Here is a 22,593-nt window from a genome sequence, read left to right on the forward strand (position 1 = left end):
CACCCGACTATAATCCTACAAAATCCTGTCTTTGTTCAAGTGTACTAGAAGAATTGATGCTGTTTTGAAAGCAAAGGGTGATTACACCAAATATTAATTTGATTTATATTTATCTTCTGTTCATTCACTTTGCATGTTGTTAATTGATAAAAAATAAACTATTAACACTTCTATTTTTGAAAGCACTCTTACTTTGCAGCATTTTTTCAACACTTGCCTAAAACTTTTGCACAGTATTGTATATACAGTAGGAGAGCATTGGGTGAGGGCTTTGTAAATGACTGTGAGGAGACTGATTTGGGTTTTGAAGTAGATGGGGAGGCAGCAAAGAGCTTGCAGGATAAGGGAGGCAAAATGAATGTGTATGGAGAAAAAAATGAGTCAGGCCGCAGAATTGGGGACAAACTGCAGTGGAGAGAGATGGGAGATAGGGAGGTCAGATAAGAGGAGGTTACAGTAGTCCAGTCTAGAGATTACCAGTGGATGAGGGTCTCAGTTGCCTCCAGGTTGAGAAAGTGTCAGATTCTGAAGATATTTTTTAAATGGAAATGGCAGGACTGCAAAAGGTACTAAAGGAGAGGGAGGAGTCAAATATAACTTCAAGATAGTACTCTTGCAGACTAAAGTAGATGATGGTGCTGTCTATAGATAATACAATTGTGGGAGATGAGGTTATTCAGTAGGGTGGGAAGATTATTACCTCAGTCGTCAGACATGTAAAGTTTAAGAAAACGCTTGGACCAGAGGCGGAACTACCGCCAGTGCAACCTGTGCGTTGCACTGGGGCCCGCCTCTGTCCAGGGGCCCAAAGCATGTAATGAGTCAAACTGACTCATTACATGCCGCTGTGCGCTGCGGCCAACCGCTGCCCGCAGCACACAGCCGCCCGGAGAGGAGAGGAGCAGCGGTACGGGGGAGAAGGAGGAGGAGGGAGCCGGAGAAGGGAGCCGCAGCAGCGCTTTACTACTGGTGGAGGCGCTGCTGCTACTGCCCCTTTGCTTCACTATAGGCTGACTTCCGAGAACAGCCTATAGTGAAGCAGAGGCGCAGCAGCAGCGCCTCCACCAATAACACAGCGCTGCTGCGGCTCCCTCCTCCACCTCCCTCCTCCTCCTTCTCTCCTGCCCGGGAATCGTCTGACGCTGCACCGAGGAGCCTGAGCCAGCGGAGAGGGTAAGTATAATTATTCTTTCTTTCTTTCTTTCTTTCTTTCTTTCTTTCTTTCTTTCTTTCTTTCTTTCTTTCTTTCTTTCTTTCTTTTCTACAAAAAAGGGGGACTGTCTGCCACAATGTGTAAAAAGGGGAAATCTGCTTGCCGCAATGTGTAAAAAGGGGGAATCTCCCTGCCGTAGTGTGTAAAAAGGGCGAATCTGCCTGCCGCAATGTGTAAAAATGGGGAATCTGCCTGCCGCAAGGTGTAAAAAGGGGGAATCTGCCTGCCGCTATGTGTAAAAAGGGGGAATCTGCCTGCCGCAATGTGTAAAACGGGGAAATCTGCCTGCCGTAGTGTGTAAAAAGGGGGAATCTGCTTACCACAATGTGTAAAAAGGGGGAATCTGCCTGCCGTAGTGTGTAAAAACGGGGAATCTGCCTGCCGTAGTGTGTAAAAACGGGGAATCTGCCTGCCGTAGTGTGTAAAAACGGGGAATCTGCCTGCCACAATGTGTAAAAATGGGGAATTTGCCTGCCGCAATGTGTAAAAAGGGGGAATCTGCCTGCCGCAATGTGTAAAAAGGGGGAATCAGCCTGCCGCAATATGTAAAAACGGGGAATCTGCTTGCCGCAATGTGTAAAAAGGGGGACTGTCTGCCGCAATGTGTAAAAAGGGGGAATCTGTTTGCCGCAATGTGTATAAAGGGGGAATCTGCCTGCCGTAATGTGTAAAAAGGGGGAATCTGCCTGCCATAATGTGTAACAAGGGCACGCTGTCTGCCGTAATGTGTAACAAGGGCACACTGTCTGCCGTAATGTGTAACAAGGGCACGCTGTCTGCCGTAATGTGTAACAAGGGCACGCTGTCTGCCGTAATGTGTAAAAAGGGCACGCTGTCTGCCGTTATGTGTAAAAAGTGTACGCTGTCTGCCGCTATGTTTAACAAGGGCACGCTGTCTGCCGTTATGTGAAAAAAGTGTACGCTGTCTGCCGCTATGTGTAACAAGGGCACGCTGTCTGCCGTTATGTGTAAAAAGGGTACGCTGTCTGCCGCTATGTTTAACAAGGGCACGCTGTCTGCCGTGATTTGTAAAAAGTGTACGCTGTCTGCTGCTATGTGTAACAAGGGCACGCTGTCTGCCGTTATGTGTAAAAAGGGGACGCTGTCTGCCCCTCTGCTTCACTATAGGCTGTTCTCGGAAGTCAGCCTATAGTGAAGCAGAGGGGCAGTAGCAACGCCTCCACCAATAACACAGCGCTGCTGCGGCTCCCTCCTCCACCTCCCTCCTCCTCCTTCTCTCCAGCCCGGGAATCGTCTGACGCTGTACCGAGGAGCCTGAGCCAGCGGAGAGGGTAAGTATAATTATTCTTTCTTTCTTTCTTTCTTTCTTTCTTTCTTTCTTTCTTTCTTTCTTTTCTTTCTACAAAAAAGGGGGACTGTCTGCCACAATGTGTAAAAAGGGGAAATCTGCTTGCCGCAATGTGTATAAATGGGGACTCTGACTGCCGCAATGTGTAAAAACGGGGAATCTGCTTGCCACAATGTGTAAAAAGGGGGAATCTGCCTGCAGTAGTGTGTAAAAACGGGAAATCTGCCTGCCGTAGTGTGTAAAAAGGGGGAATCTGCCTGCCGCAATGTGTAAAAATGGGGAATCTGCCTGCCGCAATGTGTAAAACGGGGAAATCTGCCTGCCGTAGTGTGTAAAAAGGGGGAATCTGCCTGCCGCAATGTGTAAAAAGGGGGAATCTGCCTGCCGTAGTGTGTAAAAACGGGGAATCTGCCTGCCGTAGTGTGTAAAAAGGGGAATCTGCCAGCCGCAATGTGTAAAAACGGGGAATCTGCCTGCCGTAGTGTGTAAAAATGGGGAATTTGCCTGCCGCAATGTGTAAAAAGGGGGAATCTGCCTGCCGCAATGTGTAAAAAGGGAGAATCTGCCTGCCGCAATATGTAAAAACGGGGAATCTGCTTGCCGCAATGTGCAAAAAGGGGGACTGTCTGCCGCAATGTGTAAAAAGGGGGAATCTGCTTGCCGCAATGTGTATAAAGGGGGAATCTGCCTGCCGTAATGTGTAAAAAGGGGGAATCTGCCTGCCATAATGTGTAACAAGGGCACGCTGTCTGCCGTAATGTGTAACAAGGGCACACTGTCTGCCGTAATGTGTAACAAGGGCACGCTGTCTGCCGTAATGTGTAAAAAGGGCACGCTGTCTGCCGTTATGTGTAAAAAGTGTACGCTGTCTGCCGCTATGTTTAACAAGGGCACGCTGTCTGCCGTTTTGTGAAAAAAGTGTACGCTGTCTGCCGCTATGTGTAACAAGGGCACGCTGTCTGCCGTTATGTGTAAAAAGGGTACGCTGTCTGCCGCTATGTTTAACAAGGGCACGCTGTCTGCCGTGATTTGTAAAAAGTGTACGCTGTCTGCCGCTATGTGTAACAAGGGCACGCTGTCTGCCGTTATGTGTAAAAAGGGGACGCTGTCTGCCCCTCTGCTTCACTATAGGCTGTTCTCGGAAGTCAGCCTATAGTGAAGCAGAGGGGCAGTAGCAACGCCTCCACCAATAACACAGCGCTGCTGCGGCTCCCTCCTCCACCTCCCTCCTCCTCCTTCTCTCCAGCCCGGGAATCGTCTGACGCTGCACCGAGGAGCCTGAGCCAGCGGAGAGGGTAAGTATAATTATTCTTTCTTTCTTTCTTTCTTTCTTTCTTTCTTTCTTTCTTTCTTCTTTCTTTTCTTTCTACAAAAAAGGGGGACTGTCTGCCACAATGTGTAAAAAGGGGAAATCTGCTTGCGGCAATGTGTATAAAGGGGGACTCTGCCTGCCGCAATGTGTAAAAACGGGGAATCTGCTTGCCACAATGTGTAAAAAGGGGGAATCTGCCTGCAGTAGTGTGTAAAAACGGGAAATCTGCCTGCCGTAGTGTGTAAAAAGGGGGAATCTGCCTGCCGCAATGTGTAAAAAGGGGGAATCTGCCTGCCGCAATGTGTAAAAAGGGGGAATCTGCCTGCCGCAATGTGTAAAAAGGGGGAATCTGCCTGCCGCAATGTGTAAAAACGGGGAATCTGCTTGCCGCAATGTGTAAAAAGGGGGACTGTCTGCCGCAATGTGTAAAAAGTGGGAATCTGCTTGCCGCAATGTGTAAAAAGGGGGAATCTGACTGCCTTAATGTGTAAAAAGGGGGAATCTCCCTGCCGTAATGTGTAACAAGGGCACACTGTCTGCCGTAATGTGTAACAAGGGCACACTGTCTGCCGTAATGTGTAACAAGGGCACGCTGTCTGCCGTAATGTGTAACAGGGGCACGCTGTCTGCCGTAATGTGTAACAAAGGCACGCTGTCTGCCGTAATGTGTAAAAAGGGCATGCTGTCTGCCGTTATGTGTAAAAAGTGTACGCTGTCTGCCGCTATGTTTAACAAGGGCACGCTGTCTGCCGTTATGTGAAAAAGTGTACGCTGTCTGCCGCTATGTGTAACAAGGGCACGCTGTCTGCCGTTATGTGTAAAAAGGGGACGCTGTCTGCCCCTCTGCTTCACTATAGGCTGTTCTCGGAAGTCAGCCTATAGTGAAGCAGAGGGGCAGTAGCAACGCCTCCACCAATAACACAGCGCTGCTGCGGCTCCCTCATCCACCTCCCTCCTCCTCCTTCTCTCCTGCCCGGGAATCGTCTGACGCTGCACCGAGGAGCCTGAGCCAGCGGAGAGGGTAAGTATAATTCTTCTTTCTTTCTTTCTTTCTTTCTTTCTTTCTTTCTTTCTTTCTTTCTTTTCTTTCTACAAAAAAGGGGGACTGTCTGCCACAATGTGTAAAAAGGGGAAATCTGCTTGCCGCAATGTGTAAAAAGGGGGAATCTGCCTGCTGTAGTGTGTAAAAAGGGGGAATCTGCCTGCCGCAATGTGTAAAAATGGGGAATCTGCCTGCCCCAATGTGTAAAAAGGGGGAATCTGCCTGCCGCAATGTGTAAAAAGGGGGAATCTGCCTGCCGCAATGTGTAAAAAGGGGAAATCTGCGTGCCGTAGTGTGTAAAAAGAGGGAATCTGTTTGCCGCTATATGTAAAAAGGGGGAATCTGCCTGCCGTAATGTGTAAAAAGGGGGACTCTGACTGCCGCAATGTGTAAAAACGGGGAATCTGCTTGCCACAATGTGTAAAAAGGGGGAATCTGCCTGCAGTAGTGTGTAAAAACGGGGAATCTGCCTGCCGTAGTGTGTAAAAAGGGGGAATCTGCCTGCCGCAATGTGTAAAAAGGGGGAATCTGCCTGCCGCAATATGTAAAAAGGGGGAATCAGCCTGCCGCAATGTGTAAAAAGTGGGAATCTGCCTGCCGCAATGTGTAAAAAGGGGGAATCTGCCTGCCGCAATGTGTAAAATGGGGAATCTGCTTGCCGCAATGTGTAAAAAGGGGGACTGTCTACCGCAATGTGTAAAAACGGGGAATCTGCTTGCCGCAATGTGTAAAAAGGGGGAATCTGCCTGCCGTAATGTGTAAAAAGGGGGAATCTGCCTGCCGTAATGTGTAACAAGGGCACGCTGTCTGCCGTAATGTGTAACAAGGGCACACTGTCTGCCATAATGTGTAACAAGGACACGCTGTCTGCCGTAATGTGTAACAAGGGCACACTGTCTGCCGTAATGTGTAACAAGGGCACGCTGTCTGCCGTAATGTGTAAAAAGGGCACGCTGTCTGCCGTTATGTGTAAAAAGTGTACGCTGTCTGCCGCTATGTTTAACAAGGGCACGCTGTCTGCCGTTATGTGAAAAAAGTGTACGCTGTCTGCCGCTATGTGTAACAAGGGCACGCTGTCTGCCGTTATGTGTAAAAAGGGTACGCTGTCTGCTGCTATGTTTAACAAGGGCACGCTGTCTGCCGTTATTTGTAAAAAGTGTACGCTGTCTGCCGCTATGTGTAACAAGGGCACGCTGTCTGCTGTTATGTGTAAAAAGGGGACGCTGTCTGCCGTTATGTGTAAAAAGGGGACGCTGTCTGCCGTTATGTGTAAAAAGTGCACGCTGTCTGCCGTTATGTGTAAAAAGGGCACGCTGTCTGCTGCTATGTGTAAAAAGGGCACGCTGTCTGCCGTTATGTGTAAAAAGGGCACGCTGTCTGCCGTTATGTATAAAAAAGGGGGACGCTGTCTGCCTTAATGTGTAAAAAGGGGATGCTGTCTGCTGTAATGTGTAAAAAGAGGAATCTGTCCGCCGTAAGTTGTAAAAGGGTCTCTACCTGGTATAGTGGTGCTACTGTGCGGCGTAATTTGAATAATGGAAACTACTGTGCACCGTTTTATGAATTGGTATTATTTTGTGGCCACACCCCTTCCCCACGAAGCCACGCCACTATGTATTTTTGCGCGCACCTACGGCGCACTGCCCCTGTTTTGCATGCAGGGGTGGGGCTCCAATGCCGTTTCTTGCACACAGTGCTAAAATGTCTAGTTACGGTACTGTTGCTAGGTATCCACTTCCCTGAGCAGGTCCCCCTCACCAGATCCTCTCCAGGGGTGAGGGGGTGGACTTGGATGGGATGGGGGGGGGGGGCAAGCCATTTTGTCGCACATGGGCCCACCGCTCGCTAGTTCCGCCACTGGCTTGGACATCCAGAAATGGATAGTAGAGAGAAAGCTGGAGATATAAATGATAGAGGAGGGAAAGGTTAGGGAAGTTGAGGTACTGTAGCTCTGTATGCCAAGCTAAATAAGCTGATGTGCTCAATAATGGCAGAGTAAAATAAATAAAAAGGTAGAATAAAATAGGTCCATGAACAGTATCTTGGGGCAGGGACAACCTGGCACGCCATTGTGCGCATGACAAGGGGGCATGGGCAGAGCTCATGGGTGCGTCACACTAGTCAGGGTGTCCCAGGCCTTGTAGCATGCCCCACTGATCTATGTGAAAGTCACAGTATGGGTGGGGATGGGGGGAGTGCAAGATGAGTGGAAGTGAGGAAGAAGCTGGATTGAGAGAGAACAGAGAAAAAAATGGTCAGATAAGTAGGAGGACAGCAAGGAGAGGTTTGTATCACTCAGACCGAGGAACTGAAGGATTTGCTGGAGGAAAGGGTGGTCCACAGTGTCAAATGTAGCAGAAAGGTCAAGGAGAAGAGCAGAGTTTGGTGGCCCTTGAATTTAGAGGAGAAGGTCATTGCTGACTTAAATAAAGGCAGTTTCTGTGGAGTGGAGAGGACAAAAGCCAAATTGAAATGAGTCAAGCAGTTAGGGAAAAGAAAGTCAGTGAGGAATTTGCAGGCAAAGGGGATGAGAGAAGAGAAAGATTGGGTGGTAGCTAGAGAAATTGTCAGGATCAAGGGTGGGGTTTTTCCGAATGGATTAGACCAGGGCATGTTTGAATCCATAGTGGACAGTGCCTGATGAAAGCTAAGGCTTGAAGACGGGAATAAGCAATGGGAGAGAGGGAGTTGGGAGGGGATAGAGTCTAGTGGGGAGGTCGGTAAGTACTGGATTAGGGCCATGACTTCATCTCCAGATACCAGAGAGAAGTAAATCAGAATTGATTAAATGGATTGGAAAAATGGGGAGAGGTACACTGGGAAAGAAGATGGGATGTTTGGGATCTGGTGTGATGGGATGTCCTGATGGTTGGGTTACATTTTAGATGAGAACTGGGTGGGAAATTCAAGGGTAGTGGGTGAGGGGATGGGGGAGGGCAGAGGAGGGAGCTGAAAGGAGTAAAAAAATACTGGGTTGGAGGAGATAAGGGTCTTGAAATAAGTCTGTTTAGAGAGGACTAAAGGGACAGTGAGAGCTGTACAGGGGCAATGAGAAATGTATGGACTGAAAGGGACACATTTGACTTTTCAGCACTTGGTACATTTTTGTTAATGGAGTGACTTTACTGCACCTTAGCTGACCACCCAGATCAACTGACTGCGTCAGTTGAAGAGAAGAAGATCACCAATCTTGGTGCAGGTAGATTTTATTTTATTTATTTTTTATTATATCTAGGGAGAGGGCCAGGAGAGGAGACAGGGGGTCAGGCAGCAGCAGGGAGCAGACAGGGAGCAGGGCTAGAGGTAGGAGCCGAGGAGGACAGCAGGAGCAGGGAGGGCAGGAGTGCAGCAGAGGGCTAGATGATGCATGTGCAGCCACACTCCCTGCGGGGTGGGGATTCACAGGGACAGGGAGTTTATGCAAAAGCTCTGTCCCAGCATGCCATTTTTAATACATTCATGCGATATTTACAAATATCTCAATGTGAATATAGAAGAATTTATCGCATAACAAATGAATTGTGATAAATATGCCCCAAATCAGGAAGGCGGTTTCGGAACTGGAGGTATGATGTGTATTTTTGCTGTCAGTAAATAGCATAGTTTAGAAAAACACATTAAACCACCAAAACCACATATTAATGAGTCCCCATCACCCTGGTGTGTGCAGTGGCAAACTGGGGGGTTTCCAAATATAGTCCACAATCTCCCACTCTGCGGAACATTGGAGCAAGTGCAGGAGTCTGGGGGAGCGGTAGACGATCCTAGTAACGAACTGGGGCCCTCATTCCGAGTCGTTCGCTCGGTATATTTCATCGCATCGCAGTGAAATTCCGCTTAGTACGCATGCGCATTATTCGCACTGCGACTGCGCCAAGTAATTTAACAATGAAGATAGTATTTTTACTCACGGCTTTTTCTTCGCTCCGGCGATCGTAATGTGATTGACAGGAAATGGGTGTTACTGGGCGGAAACACGGCGTTTCATGGGCGTGTGGTTAAAAACGCTACCGTTTCCGGAAAAAACGCAGGAGTGGCCGGAGAAACGGAGGAGTGTCTGGGCGAACGCTGGGTGTGTTTATGACGTCAAACCAGGAACGACAAGCACTGAACTGATCGCAGATGCCGAGTAAGTCTGAAGCTACTCTGAAACTGCTAAGTAGTTTGTAATCGCAATATTGCGAATACATCGGTCGCAATTTTAAGAAGCTAAGATTCACTCCCAGTAGGCGGCGGCTTAGCGTGTGTAACTCTGCTAAAATCGCCTTGCGAGCGATCAACTCGGAATGAGGGCCTGGACATTAATGTAAACATTGGTCTTTTTATACACTGGATACTGTATGGAAGACAGTATTAATATTTAACACTATAGATGGTCTATAGTATAGGATGTATCAAACATTTACTTAATATTAATAAATGGTCAGGAAAATGTTACTCAAATTGTACCATAATAAATACACAAACATAATAGAACCAGTACTGTACTTTATAAGTACACATTCTCCCACCTCATGGTAAGGCTCCTGTCTCTTCTTCCTGGTAGCTACTCTTTGGTCCAGTGCACTGATTGAGGACTCATATCCACACACACAGCAAACTTGGTAGAAGAAGATGCTGCTACCACTGGGCATGTGTAGCAGCTCTGCTCTGTCCCTTAAACTGCATGATGTGGTGTCAGCCATAGTAATCTCATTACACACCATTGCTATTGTGACAATTTGAGTCACTATGCCAAGAGGAGGGGGTTTACGGGCAACCAACCCCCCCCCCCCCCCCCCCCCGCGTTTACCTATGGTGTGTTTGTGCATGTACACTTGCAATGTGAACACACTAGGAAGCACATACAGTACAGAAGCAAGTATACAGCCCTCCTTATTCTCTTCAACCGTAAGCTCCATTCAGTGCCGTTTCTTGCGGCGGGCGAGCCGTGCAACCGCACGGGGCGCCCGCCGCGGCACTTCCTGAGCACTTTCAAACCCCCCTCCCCTCTCCTCCCAAGTGCCCAGCTCGGTGGGCGGGGTTTCGCGGAATGACGCGTTTGCGTCGTGACGTCACGACGCAATCGCGTCATTCCGCGAAACCCCGCCCACCGAGCTGGGCACTCGGGAGGAGGGAGAAGGGGGAGCCAAGCCGGCCAGCGCTGCGCGGACGAGGGAGAGGCGGCTGAAGAGCGGGAAGAACCGCTTCAAATAGCCCCTCTCCCTCTCTCCCTCCCCCCCCACCACCACCTGCCGTACTGTGTAAAATGGGGACACCTGTCTGCCGGAATGTGTAAAGTGGGGACACTTGTCTGCCGGAATGTTTAAAATGGGGACGCTTGCCTGCCGGAATGTGTAAAATGGGGACACCTGTCTGCCGGAATGTGTAAAATGGGGACACTTGCCTGCCGTAATATGTAAAATGGGGACTCTTGTCTGCCGGAATGTGTAAAATGGGGACACTTGCCTTCCGGAATGTGTAAAAATAAGATTTTACTCACCGGTAAATCTATTCCTCGTAGTCCGTAGTGGATGTTGGGAACTCCGTAAGGACCATGGGGAATAGACGGGCTCCGCAGGAGACTGGGCACTCTAAAAGAAAGATTAGGTACTATCTGGTGTGCACTGGCTCCTCCCTCTATGCCCCTCCTCCAGACCTCAGTTAGGATACTGTGCCCGGAAGAGCTGACACAATAAGGAAGGATTTTGAATCCCGGGTAAGACTCATACCAGCCACACCAATCACACCGTATAACTCGTGATACTATACCCAGTTAACAGTATGAAATATAACTGAGCCTCTCAACAGATGGCTCAACAATAACCCTTTAGTTAGGCAATAACTATATACAAGTATTGCAGACAATCTGCACTTGGGATGGGCGCCCAGCATCCACTACGGACTACGAGAAATAGATTTACCGGTGAGTAAAATCTTATTTTTTCTGACGTCCTAGTGGATGCTGGGAACTCCGTAAGGACCATGGGGATTATACCAAAGCTCCCAAACGGGCGGGAGAGTGCGGATGACTCTGCAGCACCGAATGAGAGAACTCAAGGTCCTCCTCAGCCAGGGTATCAAATTTGTAGAATTTAGCAAACGTGTTTGCCCCTGACCAAGTTGCAGCTCGGCAAAGTTGTAAAGCCGAGACCCCTCGGGCAGCCGCCCAAGATGAGCCCACTTTCCTCGTGGAATGGGCTGTTACTGATTTAGGATGCGGCAATCCAGCCGCAGAATGCTCCAGCTGAATTGTGCTACAAATTCAGCGAGCAATAGTCTGCTTAGAAGCAGGAGCACCTATTTTGTTGGGTGCCTACAGGATAAAAAAACTAGTCAGTTTTCCTGACTCCAGCCGTTCTGAAAATATAAATTTTTAAGGCCCTGACTACGTCCAGTAACTTGGAATCTTCCAAGTCCCTAGTAGCCGCAGGCACTACAATAGGTTGGTTCAAGTGAAAAGCTGATACCACCTTAGGGAGAAACTGGGGACGAGTCCTCAATTCTGCCCTATCCATATGGAAAATCAGATAAGGGCTTTTACATGACAAAGCCGCCAATTCTGACACACGCCTGGCCGAAGCCAAGGCCAATAACATGAACACTTTCCACGTGAGATATTTCAAATCCACAGTTTTAAGTGGCTCAAACCAATGTGATTTTAAGAAACTCAACACCACGTTGAGATCCCAAGGTGCCACAGAAGGCACAAAAAAGGGGCTGAATATGTAGCACTCCCTTTACAAATGTCTGAACTCCAGGCAGTGAAGCCAGTTCTTTCTGGAAGAAAATCGACAGAGCCGAAATCTGGACCTTAATGGAACCCAATTTTAGGCCCATAGTCACTCCTGACTGTAGGAAGTGCAGAAAACGACCCAGCTGAAATTCCTCTGTTGGGGCCTTCCTGGCCTCACACCACGCAACATATTTTCGCCAAATACGGTGATAATGGTTTGCGGTTACTTCTTTCCTGGCTTTTATCAGCGTAGGAATGACTTCCTCCGGAATGCCCTTTTGCTTTAGGATCCGGAATTCAACCGCCATGCCGTCCAACGCAGCCGCGGTAAGTCTTGGAACAAACAGGGCCCCTGCTGTAGCAGATCCTGTCTAAGCGGTAGAGGCCATGGGTCCTCTGATATTATTTCTTGAAGTTCTGGGTACCAAGCTCTTCTTGGCCCATCCGGAACCATGAGTATCGTTCTTACTCCTCGTTTTCTTATTATTCTCAGTACCTTTGGTATGAGAGGCAGAGGAGGGAATACATAAACCGACTGGTACACCCACGGTGTCACTAGACCGTCCACAGCTATTGCCTGAGGGTCCCTTGACTTGGCGCAATATCTAGTTTTTTGTTTAGGCGGGACGCCATCATGTCCACCTGTGGCCTTTCCCAACGGTTTACCAACAGTTGGAAGACTTCTGGATGAAGTCCCCACTCTCCCGGGTGTCGGTCGTGTCTGCTGAGGAAGTCTGCTTCCCAGTTGTCCACTCCCGGAATGAACACTGCTGACAGTGCTAAGACGTGATTTTCCGCCCATCGGAGAATCCTTGTGGCTTCTGCCATCGCCATCCTGCTTCTTGTGCCGCCCTGTCGGTTTACATGGGCGACTGCCGTGATGTTGTCTGATTGGATCAGTACCGGCTGGTTTTGAAGCAGAGGCCTTGCCAGACTTAGGGCATTGTAAATGGCCCTCAGTTCCAGAATATTTATGTGTAGGGACGACTTCTGACTTGACCAAAGTCCTTGGAAATTTCTTCCCTGTGTGACTGCCCCCCAGCCTCGAAGGCTGGCATCCGTGGTTACCAGGACCCAGTCCTGTATGCCGAATCTGCGGCCCTCTTGAAGATGAGCACTCTGCAGCCACCACAGTAGAGATACCCTGGTCCTTGGAGACAGGGTTATCAGCCGATGCATCTGAAGATGCGATTCCGACCACTTGTCCAAGAGGTCCCACTGAAAGGTTCTTGCATGGAACCTGCCGAATGGAATTTTGCTTCGTAAGAAGCTACCATTTTTCCCAGGACTCGTGTGCAGTGATGCACCGATACCTGTTTTGGTTTCAGGAGGTCTCTGACTAGAGATGACAGCTCCTTGGCTTTCTCCTGCGGGAGAAACACCTTTTTCTGTTCTGTGTCCAGAACCATCCCCAGGAACAGCAGGCGTGTGGTAGGAACCAGCTGTGACTTTGGAATGTATAGAATCCATCCGTGCTGATGTAGCACTTCCCGAGATAGTGCTACTCCGACCAACAACTGCTCCATGGACCTCGCCTTTATAAGGAGATCGTCCAAGTACGGGATAATTAAAAACTCCCTTTTTTCGAAGGAGTATCATCATTTCTGCCGTTACCTTGGTAAAGACCCTTGGTGCCCTGGACAGTCCAAACGGCAGTGTTTGGAATTGGTAATGGCAATCCTGTACCACAAATCTGAGGTACTCCTGGTGAGGATGGTAAATGGGGACATGTAGGTAAGCATCCTTGATGTCCAGGGATACCATGTAATCCCCCTCCTCCAGGCTTGCAATAACCGCCCTGAGCGATTCCATCTTGAACTTGAATTTTTTTATGTATGTGTTCAAGGACTTCAAATTTAAAATGGGTCTCACCGAACCGTCCGGTTTCGGTACCACAAACAGTGTGGAATAGTAACCCCATCCTTGTTGAAGTAGGGGCACCTTGACTATCACCTGCTGGGAATACAGCTTGTGAATTGCCTCTAGCACAGCCTCCCTGCCTGAGGGAGTTGTCGGCAAGGCAGATTTGAGGAAACGGCGGGGGGGAGACGCCTCGAATTCCAGCCTGTACCCCTGAGATACTACTTGAAGGATCCAGGGATCCACCTGTGAGCGAGCCTACTGATCGCTGAAATTTTTGAGGCGGCCCCCCACCGTACCTGGCTACGCCTGTGGAGCCCCCGCGTCATGCGGTGGACTCAGAGGAAGCGGGGGAAGAATTTTGATTCTGGGATCTGGCTGACTGGTGCAGCTTTTTCCCTCTTCCCTCGTCTCTGTGCAGAAAGGAAGCGCCTTTGACCCGCTTGCTTTTCTGAAGCCGAAAGGACTGTACCTGATAATACAGTGCTTTCTTAGGCTGTGAGGAAACCTGAGGTAAAAAATTTTCTTCCCAGCTGTTGCTGTGGATACGAGGTCCCAGAGACCATCCCCAAACAATTCCTCACCCTTATAAGGCTCTATGTGCCTTTTAAAGTCAGCATCACCTGTCCAGTGTCGGGTCTCTAATACCCTCCTGACAGAATGGACATTGCATTAATTCTGGATGCCAGCCGGCAAAATATCCCTCTGTGCATCCCTCATATATAAGATGACGTCTTATGTTCGCAAAATAGTATCCCTGTTTGACAGGGTTACAGACCACGCTGCAGCAGCACTATCTGCAGGTCTCAGTCTAGTACCTGAGTGTGTAAATACAGACTTCAGGATAGCCTCCTGCTTTTTATCAGCAGGTACCTTCAAAGTGGCCGTATCCTAAGACGGCAGTGCCACCTTTTTTGACAAAAGTGTGAGCGCCTTATCCACCCTAGGGGATATCTCCCAGCGTAACTTATCCTCTGGCGGGAAAAGGTACGCCATCAGTAACTTTTTAGAAATTATCAGCTTCTTATCGGGGGAAACCACGCTTTTTTACACTTCATTCACTCATTGGATGGGGGAACAAAACACTGCCTGCTTTTTCTCCCCAAACATAAAACCCTTTTTTAGTGGTACTTGGGTTAATGTCAGAAATGTGTAACACATTTTTTATTGCCGGGATCATGTAACGGATGTTCCTAGTGGATTGTGTTTATGTCTCAACCTCGTCGACACTGGAGTCAGACTCCGCGTCGACATCTGTGTCTGCCATCTGAGGGAGCGGGCGTTTTTGAGCCCCTGATGGCCTTTGAGACGCCTGGGCAGGCGCGGGCTGAGAAGCCGGCTGTCCCATAGCTGTTACGTCATCCAGCCTTTTATGTAAGGAGTTGACACTGTCGGTTAATACCTTCCACCTATCCATCCACTCTGGTGTCGGCCCACAGGGGGCGACATCCCATTTATCGGCATCTGCTCCGCCTCCACATAAGCCTCCTCATCAAACATGTCGACACAGCCGTACCGACACACCGCACACACACAGGGAATGCTCTGACTGAGGACAGGACCCCACACAGCCCTTTGGGGAGACAGAGAGAGAGTATGCCAGCACACACCAGAGCGCTATATAATGTAGGGATAAACACTATCACTGAGTGAATTTTCCCCAATAGCTGCTTGTATAAACAATATTGCGCCTAAATTTAGTGCCCCCCCTCTCTTTTTAACCCTTTGAGCCTGAAAACTACAGGGGAGAGCCTGGGGAGCTGTCTTCCAGTTACACTGTGAAGAGAAAATGGCGCCAGTGTGCCGAGGGAGATAGCTCCGCCCCTTTTTCGCTGACTTTTCTCCCGCTTTTTTATGGATTCTGGCAGGGGTAATTATCACATATATAGCCTCTGGGGCTATATATTGTGATTATTTTGCCAGCCAAGGTGTTTTTATTGCTGCTCAGGGCGCCCCCCCCCCAGCGCCCTGCACCCTCAGTGACCGGAGTGTGAAGTGTGTATGAGGAGCAATGGCGCACAGCTGCAGTGCTGTGCGCTACCTTGGTGAAGACTGAAGTCTTCTGCCGCCGATTTTCCGGACCATCTTCATGCTTCTGGCTCTGTAAGGGGACGGCGGCGCGGCTCCGGGAACGAACACCAAGGACGGGTCCTGCGGTCGATCCCTCTGGAGCTAATGGTGTCCAGTAGCCTAAGAAGCCCAAGCTAGCTGCAAGCAGGTAGGTTCGCTTCTTCTCCCCTTAGTCCCTCGTTGCAGTGAGCCTGTTGCCAGCAGGTCTCACTGTAAAATAAAAAACCTAACATATACTTTCTTTCTAGGAGCTCAGGAGAGCCCCTAGTGTGCATCCAGCTCGGCCGGGCACAGAAATCTAACTGAGGTCTGGAGGAGGGGCATAGAGGGAGGAGCCAGTGCACACCAGATAGTACCTAATCTTTCTTTTAGAGTGCCCAGTCTCCTGCGGAGCCCGTCTATTCCCCATGGTCCTTATGGAGTTCCCAGCATCCACTAGGACGTCAGAGAAATGGGGACACCTGTCTGCCGGAATGTGTAAAATGGGGACACTTGCCTGTTGTACTATGTAAAATGGGGGCATGTGCCTACCGCAATGTGTAAAATGGGGCCACTTGCCTGCCATAATGTGTAAAATAAGGACACTTGCCTGCCGGAATGTGTAAAATGGGGGCACGTGCCTGCCGCAATGTGTAAAATGGGGTCACTTGCCTCCCATGCTGTGTAAAATGGGGGCACGTGCCTGCAGCAATGTGTAAAATGGGGACACTTTCCTGCCGCAATGTGTAAAATGGGGACACTTTCCTGCCGCAATGTGTAAAATGGGGACACTTGCCTGCCGTACTGTGTAAAATGGGGGCACGTGCCTGCCGCAATGTGTAAAATGGGGACACTTGCCTGTTGTACTGTGTAAAATGGGGGCACGTGCCTGCCGCAATGTGTAAAATGGGGACACTTTCCTGCCGCAATGTGTAAAATGGGGACACTTGCCTGTTGTACTGTGTAAAATGGGGGCACGTGCCTGCCGCAATGTGTAGAATGGGGACACTTGCCTGCCATGCTGTGTAAAATGGGGACACTTGCCTACCGTAATGTGTAAAATGGGGACACTTGCCTGTTGTACTATGTAAAATGGGGGCATGTGCCTACCGCAATGTGTAAAATGGGGCCACTTGCCTGCCATAATGTGTAAAATAAGGACACTTGCCTGCCGGAATGTGTAAAATGGGGGCACGTGCCTGCAGCAATGTGTAAAATGGGGACACTTTCCTGCCGCAATGTGTAAAATGGGGACACTTTCCTGCCGCAATGTGTAAAATGGGGACACTTGCCTGCCGTACTGTGTAAAATGGGGGCACGTGCCTGCCGCAATGTGTAAAATGGGGACACTTGCCTGTTGTACTGTGTAAAATGGGGGCACGTGCCTGCCGCAATGTGTAGAATGGGGACACTTGCCTGCCATGCTGTGTAAAATGGGGACACTTGCCTACCGTAATGTGTAAAATGGGGACACTTGCCTGCCGGAATGTGTAAAATGGGGGCACGTGCCTGCCACAATGTGTAAAATGGGGTAACTTGCCTGCCATGCTGTGTAAAATGGGGGCACGTGCCTGCCCCAATGTGTAAAATGGGGACACTTTCCTGCCGCAATGTGTAAAATGGGGACACTTTCCTGCCGCACTGTGTAAAATTGGGGCATGTACCTGCCGCAATGTGTAAAATGGGGACACTTGCCTGCTGTACTGTGTAAAATGGGGGCACGTGCCTGCCGCAATGTGTAAAATGGGGACACTTGCCTGTTGTACTGTGTAAAATGGGGGCACGTGCCTGCCGCAATGTGTAAAATGGGGACACGTGCCTGCCGCAATGTGTAAAATGGGGACACTTTCCTGCCGCAATGTGTAAAATGGGGGCACGTGCCTGCCGCAATGTGTAAAATGGGGTCACTTGCCTACCGTGCTGTGTAAAATGGGGACACTTGCCTGCTGTAATGTATAAAATGAGGACTTTTTTGTTTTTTATCCTGTGGTGGCCGTGATGATGAGATCAGATGAGGCCATGCCCATCCTAACAAAGCCACGCCCATTTTGACGAGGTCACACCCCCTTGCCGGGAGCTGGGGGGGGGGGTTTCTTATGTGAAGGGGGGGGGGCGCATTTTTAAATCTCGCACTGGGAGCCAAATTGGCTAGAAACGGCCCTGGCTCCATTGATAGAGTCTGTGTTGAGCACTTCCCCATTTCTCTTCCCTTCATACCCAAGTTATATACAGTAAAAGCTCACACTTCGTACCCTATCGCTTCCACAGTGGAAGTCTTTATAGACAGAAAAACGTAATTATTCATAACATCATTCCAATTCATCTCATGTCAGACAGGCAGCTATTCTCTACACACAGTCACTGACTGCAGCGTCAGACAATGCAGTAGTGATACTGACAATCCTACGAGCATCCTCTCATCTCATGCAGCGCCTAATGTGTACAAAATCTCCGCTCACCCGACAGCAGCCTCCGCTGCGATTCCTTTCTCATAGATACCCAACACGTGTGGGCGCCCTCCCCTGGCCCGCTCCTATTGGCCTGTGCCCTGGGCTCTGCTCCGCCCTCATATTCCTATTATGGAGCAGCCTGAGTTAGAACTGGGAGCTACGAGCAGCAGCAACAACGGCAGTATCAGCATCAGCATCAGCATCTCTGGGCATCAGTACAGCACACACAGCATGGGGCTGTGCAGCACCCTCACCTGCCTGGTCTGCCTCACTCTGCCCCGGCACCTCTCTGCAGAGCAAGGTACGTACTGCCGGGCGCACGGCTCAGCTTCCTCAGGAATGAATGAGAAGGTGGAATACGCACGATATACTGGTTTACTGTACCTGTGCCCTGGATGAGACACATTTGTGGTCAGAGCGCATGAAGTGATAGATGTGTCTTTGTGAATTTACTTGTGTATACAAATGCATATGCAGCATGAAGTAGATAGATGGATACATTAAATAATTAGATAGATATTGCTAGAATTATCCAGACAGAGAACTATTAAGTTTATTAACTTGAGGTTTTGCAATAATACCTATGCATATATATTTCTATATACTATAAGGAAACAAGTTTTAGCCAAATCACCAACTATTGATTAGCTATTTGATAGCGGACGCAAGATCATCATTTATTGTATATGTATTTTTTTTTTTTTTTGTCATTTATCTTGGCCATTGGGATTCTTTTTGCCTTTTGACTTAGCATAAAGTATACTAAAATCAATATAGTATTCATGGTATAATTGACTATGTTCATTGACTGCTTCTGTTAATAACATTTTATTTGTGAAAGCACTGGGTTTCATTCTTTGCAATGTACCATTAATGCCATTTACTCTGCAGTGTTAAAATGATATTAATGTCACTAGTTTCAGTTAATTACATGGTGCCATTCATACAGCCAATGACTCAGGTTACATGTGCTGTCTGATTACTAATATTATCCTTAAAATGTTTTCACAGTTTGCATCTGAACTGAAATCTAATATTATGCACACTGCATTCATTTCCTTAAACACATGCAAAGCAATACATACTTAATGATTTTAATCAATATATATATATATATATATATATATATATATATATATATATATATATTTTATTGCTATTCTAAATTAGTAGGGTAAGCATGTGTATGCCTGTCCAGTGATGCCTGCAGCTGACCTTTTCTTTCAGTGTTGGGCAGTCTATATTGATGCCTGTGGTGGTGCACAGGTTAATTGTACCTGTAGTGAGGTCTACTGTTTCGGGTGTACACTATCTGGCAAATCTTAATGTAAAGGGGGTGGTAATGGAGGAGTTGTGAAACAATGGCTATATTTATGCAAGATATTAAGGATCCTAGCGCTGAGTTTCACAGCAGTATGGAAAATCATTGCTCAATGGTGCATGAATGATTTCTAATTGACTGGACTCTTTCTTAGTATCTTAACAGAGCAAGCCAGCAGGGAAACTGTATATCTCAACAATGACAGCTATTTACTGTATCTAGCTCTTGACTATTGGCACAAGATGGCATAATTACTTCCTGGTGACAAAAGGCAGCACATGCAGTATCCTTGTGGCAAACAGTTGCATGAAAAAATAACCTCAAAATTCTGTTCAGTAAAAGACACAGTAAAATGCTCTTATGTGCAGAAACATTTCAGCAGTTGTTCATTAAACTTTATTGAGAGCTTTGCACTCACCATAAATTGTTATATATATATATATATATATATATATATATATATATATGAACAGTATATAAAAAAAATGCTGAGCGGCGAGATTTTTATGAAAATAATGCTAATGAAGCTGTGAGTTTTGTTGATTTGTTGTGACATTGGATGCACCAGCTGGTGTGGAGCACATTGTGTGACATGTGTGACATGCATGTTTCTGGTATTCTGTAAATATTGTCATTTGGAGAAGCTTTATTGTAAACTTGTAGTTTAAGATACAAATATATGTTCTTGGCTATCTATCTATCTGTCTGTCTGTCTGTCTGTCTGTCTGTCTGTCTGTCTGTCTCTCATAGATATACTGTACATGCAAAAGGAAAGAAACATATTTGCGTAGGCATACTATTATATTGTTGATGTGTTCATAGAATATTTTAAGTTCAGTCATGTTTTCAAAGTTTAATCGTTAGCTTAACTACTATCACAATTGAAATTGTGTTTACACATTCGACCTTATGGCAGGGTCTGAGAATGAATGGATTCAACTACTGTCATAACAATCATTTAGTACAGTAGTTTCAAAACTATATAGACTTGGTAAGACAGGCAAGTGGAGGAGATATTTTATGTACATTTTTTCCTGAAGAGCTTGCAATTAAGTGCAATGACACACAGTGATAACGTAAATTCATGTACAACAAGGTAGAGTGCAATACTTGAAACCACTGTTTCTGTACATAGAGTAGGTGAGTAATTAATAAGTAAACACTCTTCTTTAAAAAAAGGTCATTTCTGTCCAGATTTAAAAGTGTAAGATTAATTTTGAGAAGTAGAGAAGCCAGATTTACAGAGAGATTAGAGAGAACAACTTAGGTATAAGTGTTTAGTAGATATAAATGGTTCAAAGAAGAGGTATTTCTGAGCTTGGTATAAAAGACTTAGAGGTCTATTTACTAAGCCTCGGATGGAGATAAAGTACCAGCCAATCAGCTCCTAACTGCCATTTTTAAAGCACAGCCTGTGGCATGTCAGTTAGGAACCGATTGGTTGGTATTTTATATCTGTCAACTTTATCTTCAGCCAAGGTTTAGTAAATAGACCCCTTAGATGGAATCAGAGATTGAAGGTACTGTAGTTACATGATGTGCAGTGTTAAGTCTTGTGGTCAGAAAGTACAATGTGTAGTTTATAGGCATTAATAAGTAATGGGCAGTATTTGCAAAAGACTGAGACATTGGTCAGGAGTAAAGAATTTAATATTAGTGATATTTTTTTAAAAGGTTAAGCAAAAGATAGAATGTATTAAGGAAAATGTTTACAGTATATTATAAAATCCAGAGGATTTAGACTGCAAGAAAATAAGGAGAAGTATACATTTATCTATCATATAACCACACATGGTATTATAAAGAATTTTGCTTTAATATAAATTATCCAACGCTATAGTATATGGCACACCGTGGAAAAAGGTAATCTCAGAAAATACAGCATACTTTTAATTTTGCTCCAGTAAATAGACACTGATATGTGACATACATGATGCTTGGTGCATAATTTATTAAAGGTATAAAATAAGTAACTTTGTAATAATAATTACACTTAAATAGTACATAAATAAGAATATCATTAATTATTTTAATTCCCAAACTCTAATGTTGTAATGTAAATCTTATTCCTTACATACAATAAAAAACATTCAACAAATATACCTTGGGCTTTATGCCTATATAGATTTAAACGCTTCTTAATTTCTTATCACACTGCCCAAAGTGCTTAATATGCTGTAGCTGTTATATTTGCTTTATTGACATTCATTTATGTTCATATTTTGCAGACAAAGAAAATTTTGTTTTTCTCTGTCTACAAAATAATGGTAAATAAAACTAAGATTACTTGTTAGCCAACTAATCAGGGTTCTCTTGATAAACAGTACTGTCACCATTGCTCAACAACCTGAAATCATATTCTCTTTTTATACAGTATGTATGTATGTATATATATAAATGTATATATATTGGTCTACACATGCTACAGAGATGCTGCACACATCTGATGTGTTCTATCTATAAAACATTCTCTTGTTCATATTGCGCACTGTGAATATAAAAGGCAATTTCCCATTGTTACACCTGTGATGCTCTTGCCAATGCATCTGAGCTATGCTTTGCTGTGAATTTCATGATTTTAATAAACAGCTCCCTCTTGTGTGAATTTATCTAATGGTTACAGTTGGCCATAATACATAGCTCACCTCTAATATCTCCCTAAAATGCATCTGTTATAAAAATGTAGACATATATAACCTTCTATAGTTTATACTGTCTATCTATCTATCTATCTATCTATCTATCTATCTATCTATCTATCTATCTATCTATCTATCTATCTATCTATCTATCCATCTATCTGTCTTTCTATCTATATTACAGACTATCTATCTGTCTGTCTTTCTATCTATATTACAGATATTTCAGTAGCTTTCTTGTTACTCTCTGTGATCTGTGTCTTACAGTAAGCCATATTACTGTATCAATGTAGAATTACTATACCAATGAAATGATATATATGCAGTGTTATAATCCTCCTCTGCCCATGATAACCATGATGACACTGCAACGAGGGTTAAATATTACTGTATGAAGAAAGGCATTGGTGCCGCTTTGTTTATGTGATATACTATAGACAATTTAGATTATACTGCAAAATAGGAATACTGAGTTGATAATGGAAAATGTTACTGTAACTGCTAATATAAAGGAGATCATGTCTGGGAGAGAGTGACAGGGGTTCAGATTACCTGTCTGTTCATTCTAGCATTGTCTGGGAGAGACGCATACTATAGATACAGTATGCTTGTCCAATGTTGCCAGCAACTACAGGGTGAGGCAAAAAACTTCACAGATTTTAAAGGTTAACAAAAAAGGCATG

The 22,593-nt window shown here is 46.3% G+C and overlaps 1 protein-coding gene across 1 annotated transcript in view; it reads left to right on the forward strand.

Annotated features, from left to right (window-relative positions):
• The first annotated feature begins 18,089 nt into the window (after positions 1-18,089).
• Positions 18,090-22,593, forward strand: part of EPHA10 (EPH receptor A10) — a 978,906-nt gene continuing 974,402 nt past the window's right edge. Inside the window, exon 1 of the mRNA XM_063954339.1 lies at positions 18,090-18,251. Within this exon, the coding sequence (XP_063810409.1) occupies positions 18,182-18,251 (70 nt within the window). The 5' untranslated portion in view covers positions 18,090-18,181. The remainder of the gene's footprint in view (positions 18,252-22,593) is intronic.

The sequence above is a fragment of the Pseudophryne corroboree genome, chromosome 2 (assembly GCF_028390025.1).
Source record: "Pseudophryne corroboree isolate aPseCor3 chromosome 2, aPseCor3.hap2, whole genome shotgun sequence".
In the NCBI taxonomy this organism is placed as follows: domain Eukaryota; kingdom Metazoa; phylum Chordata; class Amphibia; order Anura; family Myobatrachidae; genus Pseudophryne; species Pseudophryne corroboree.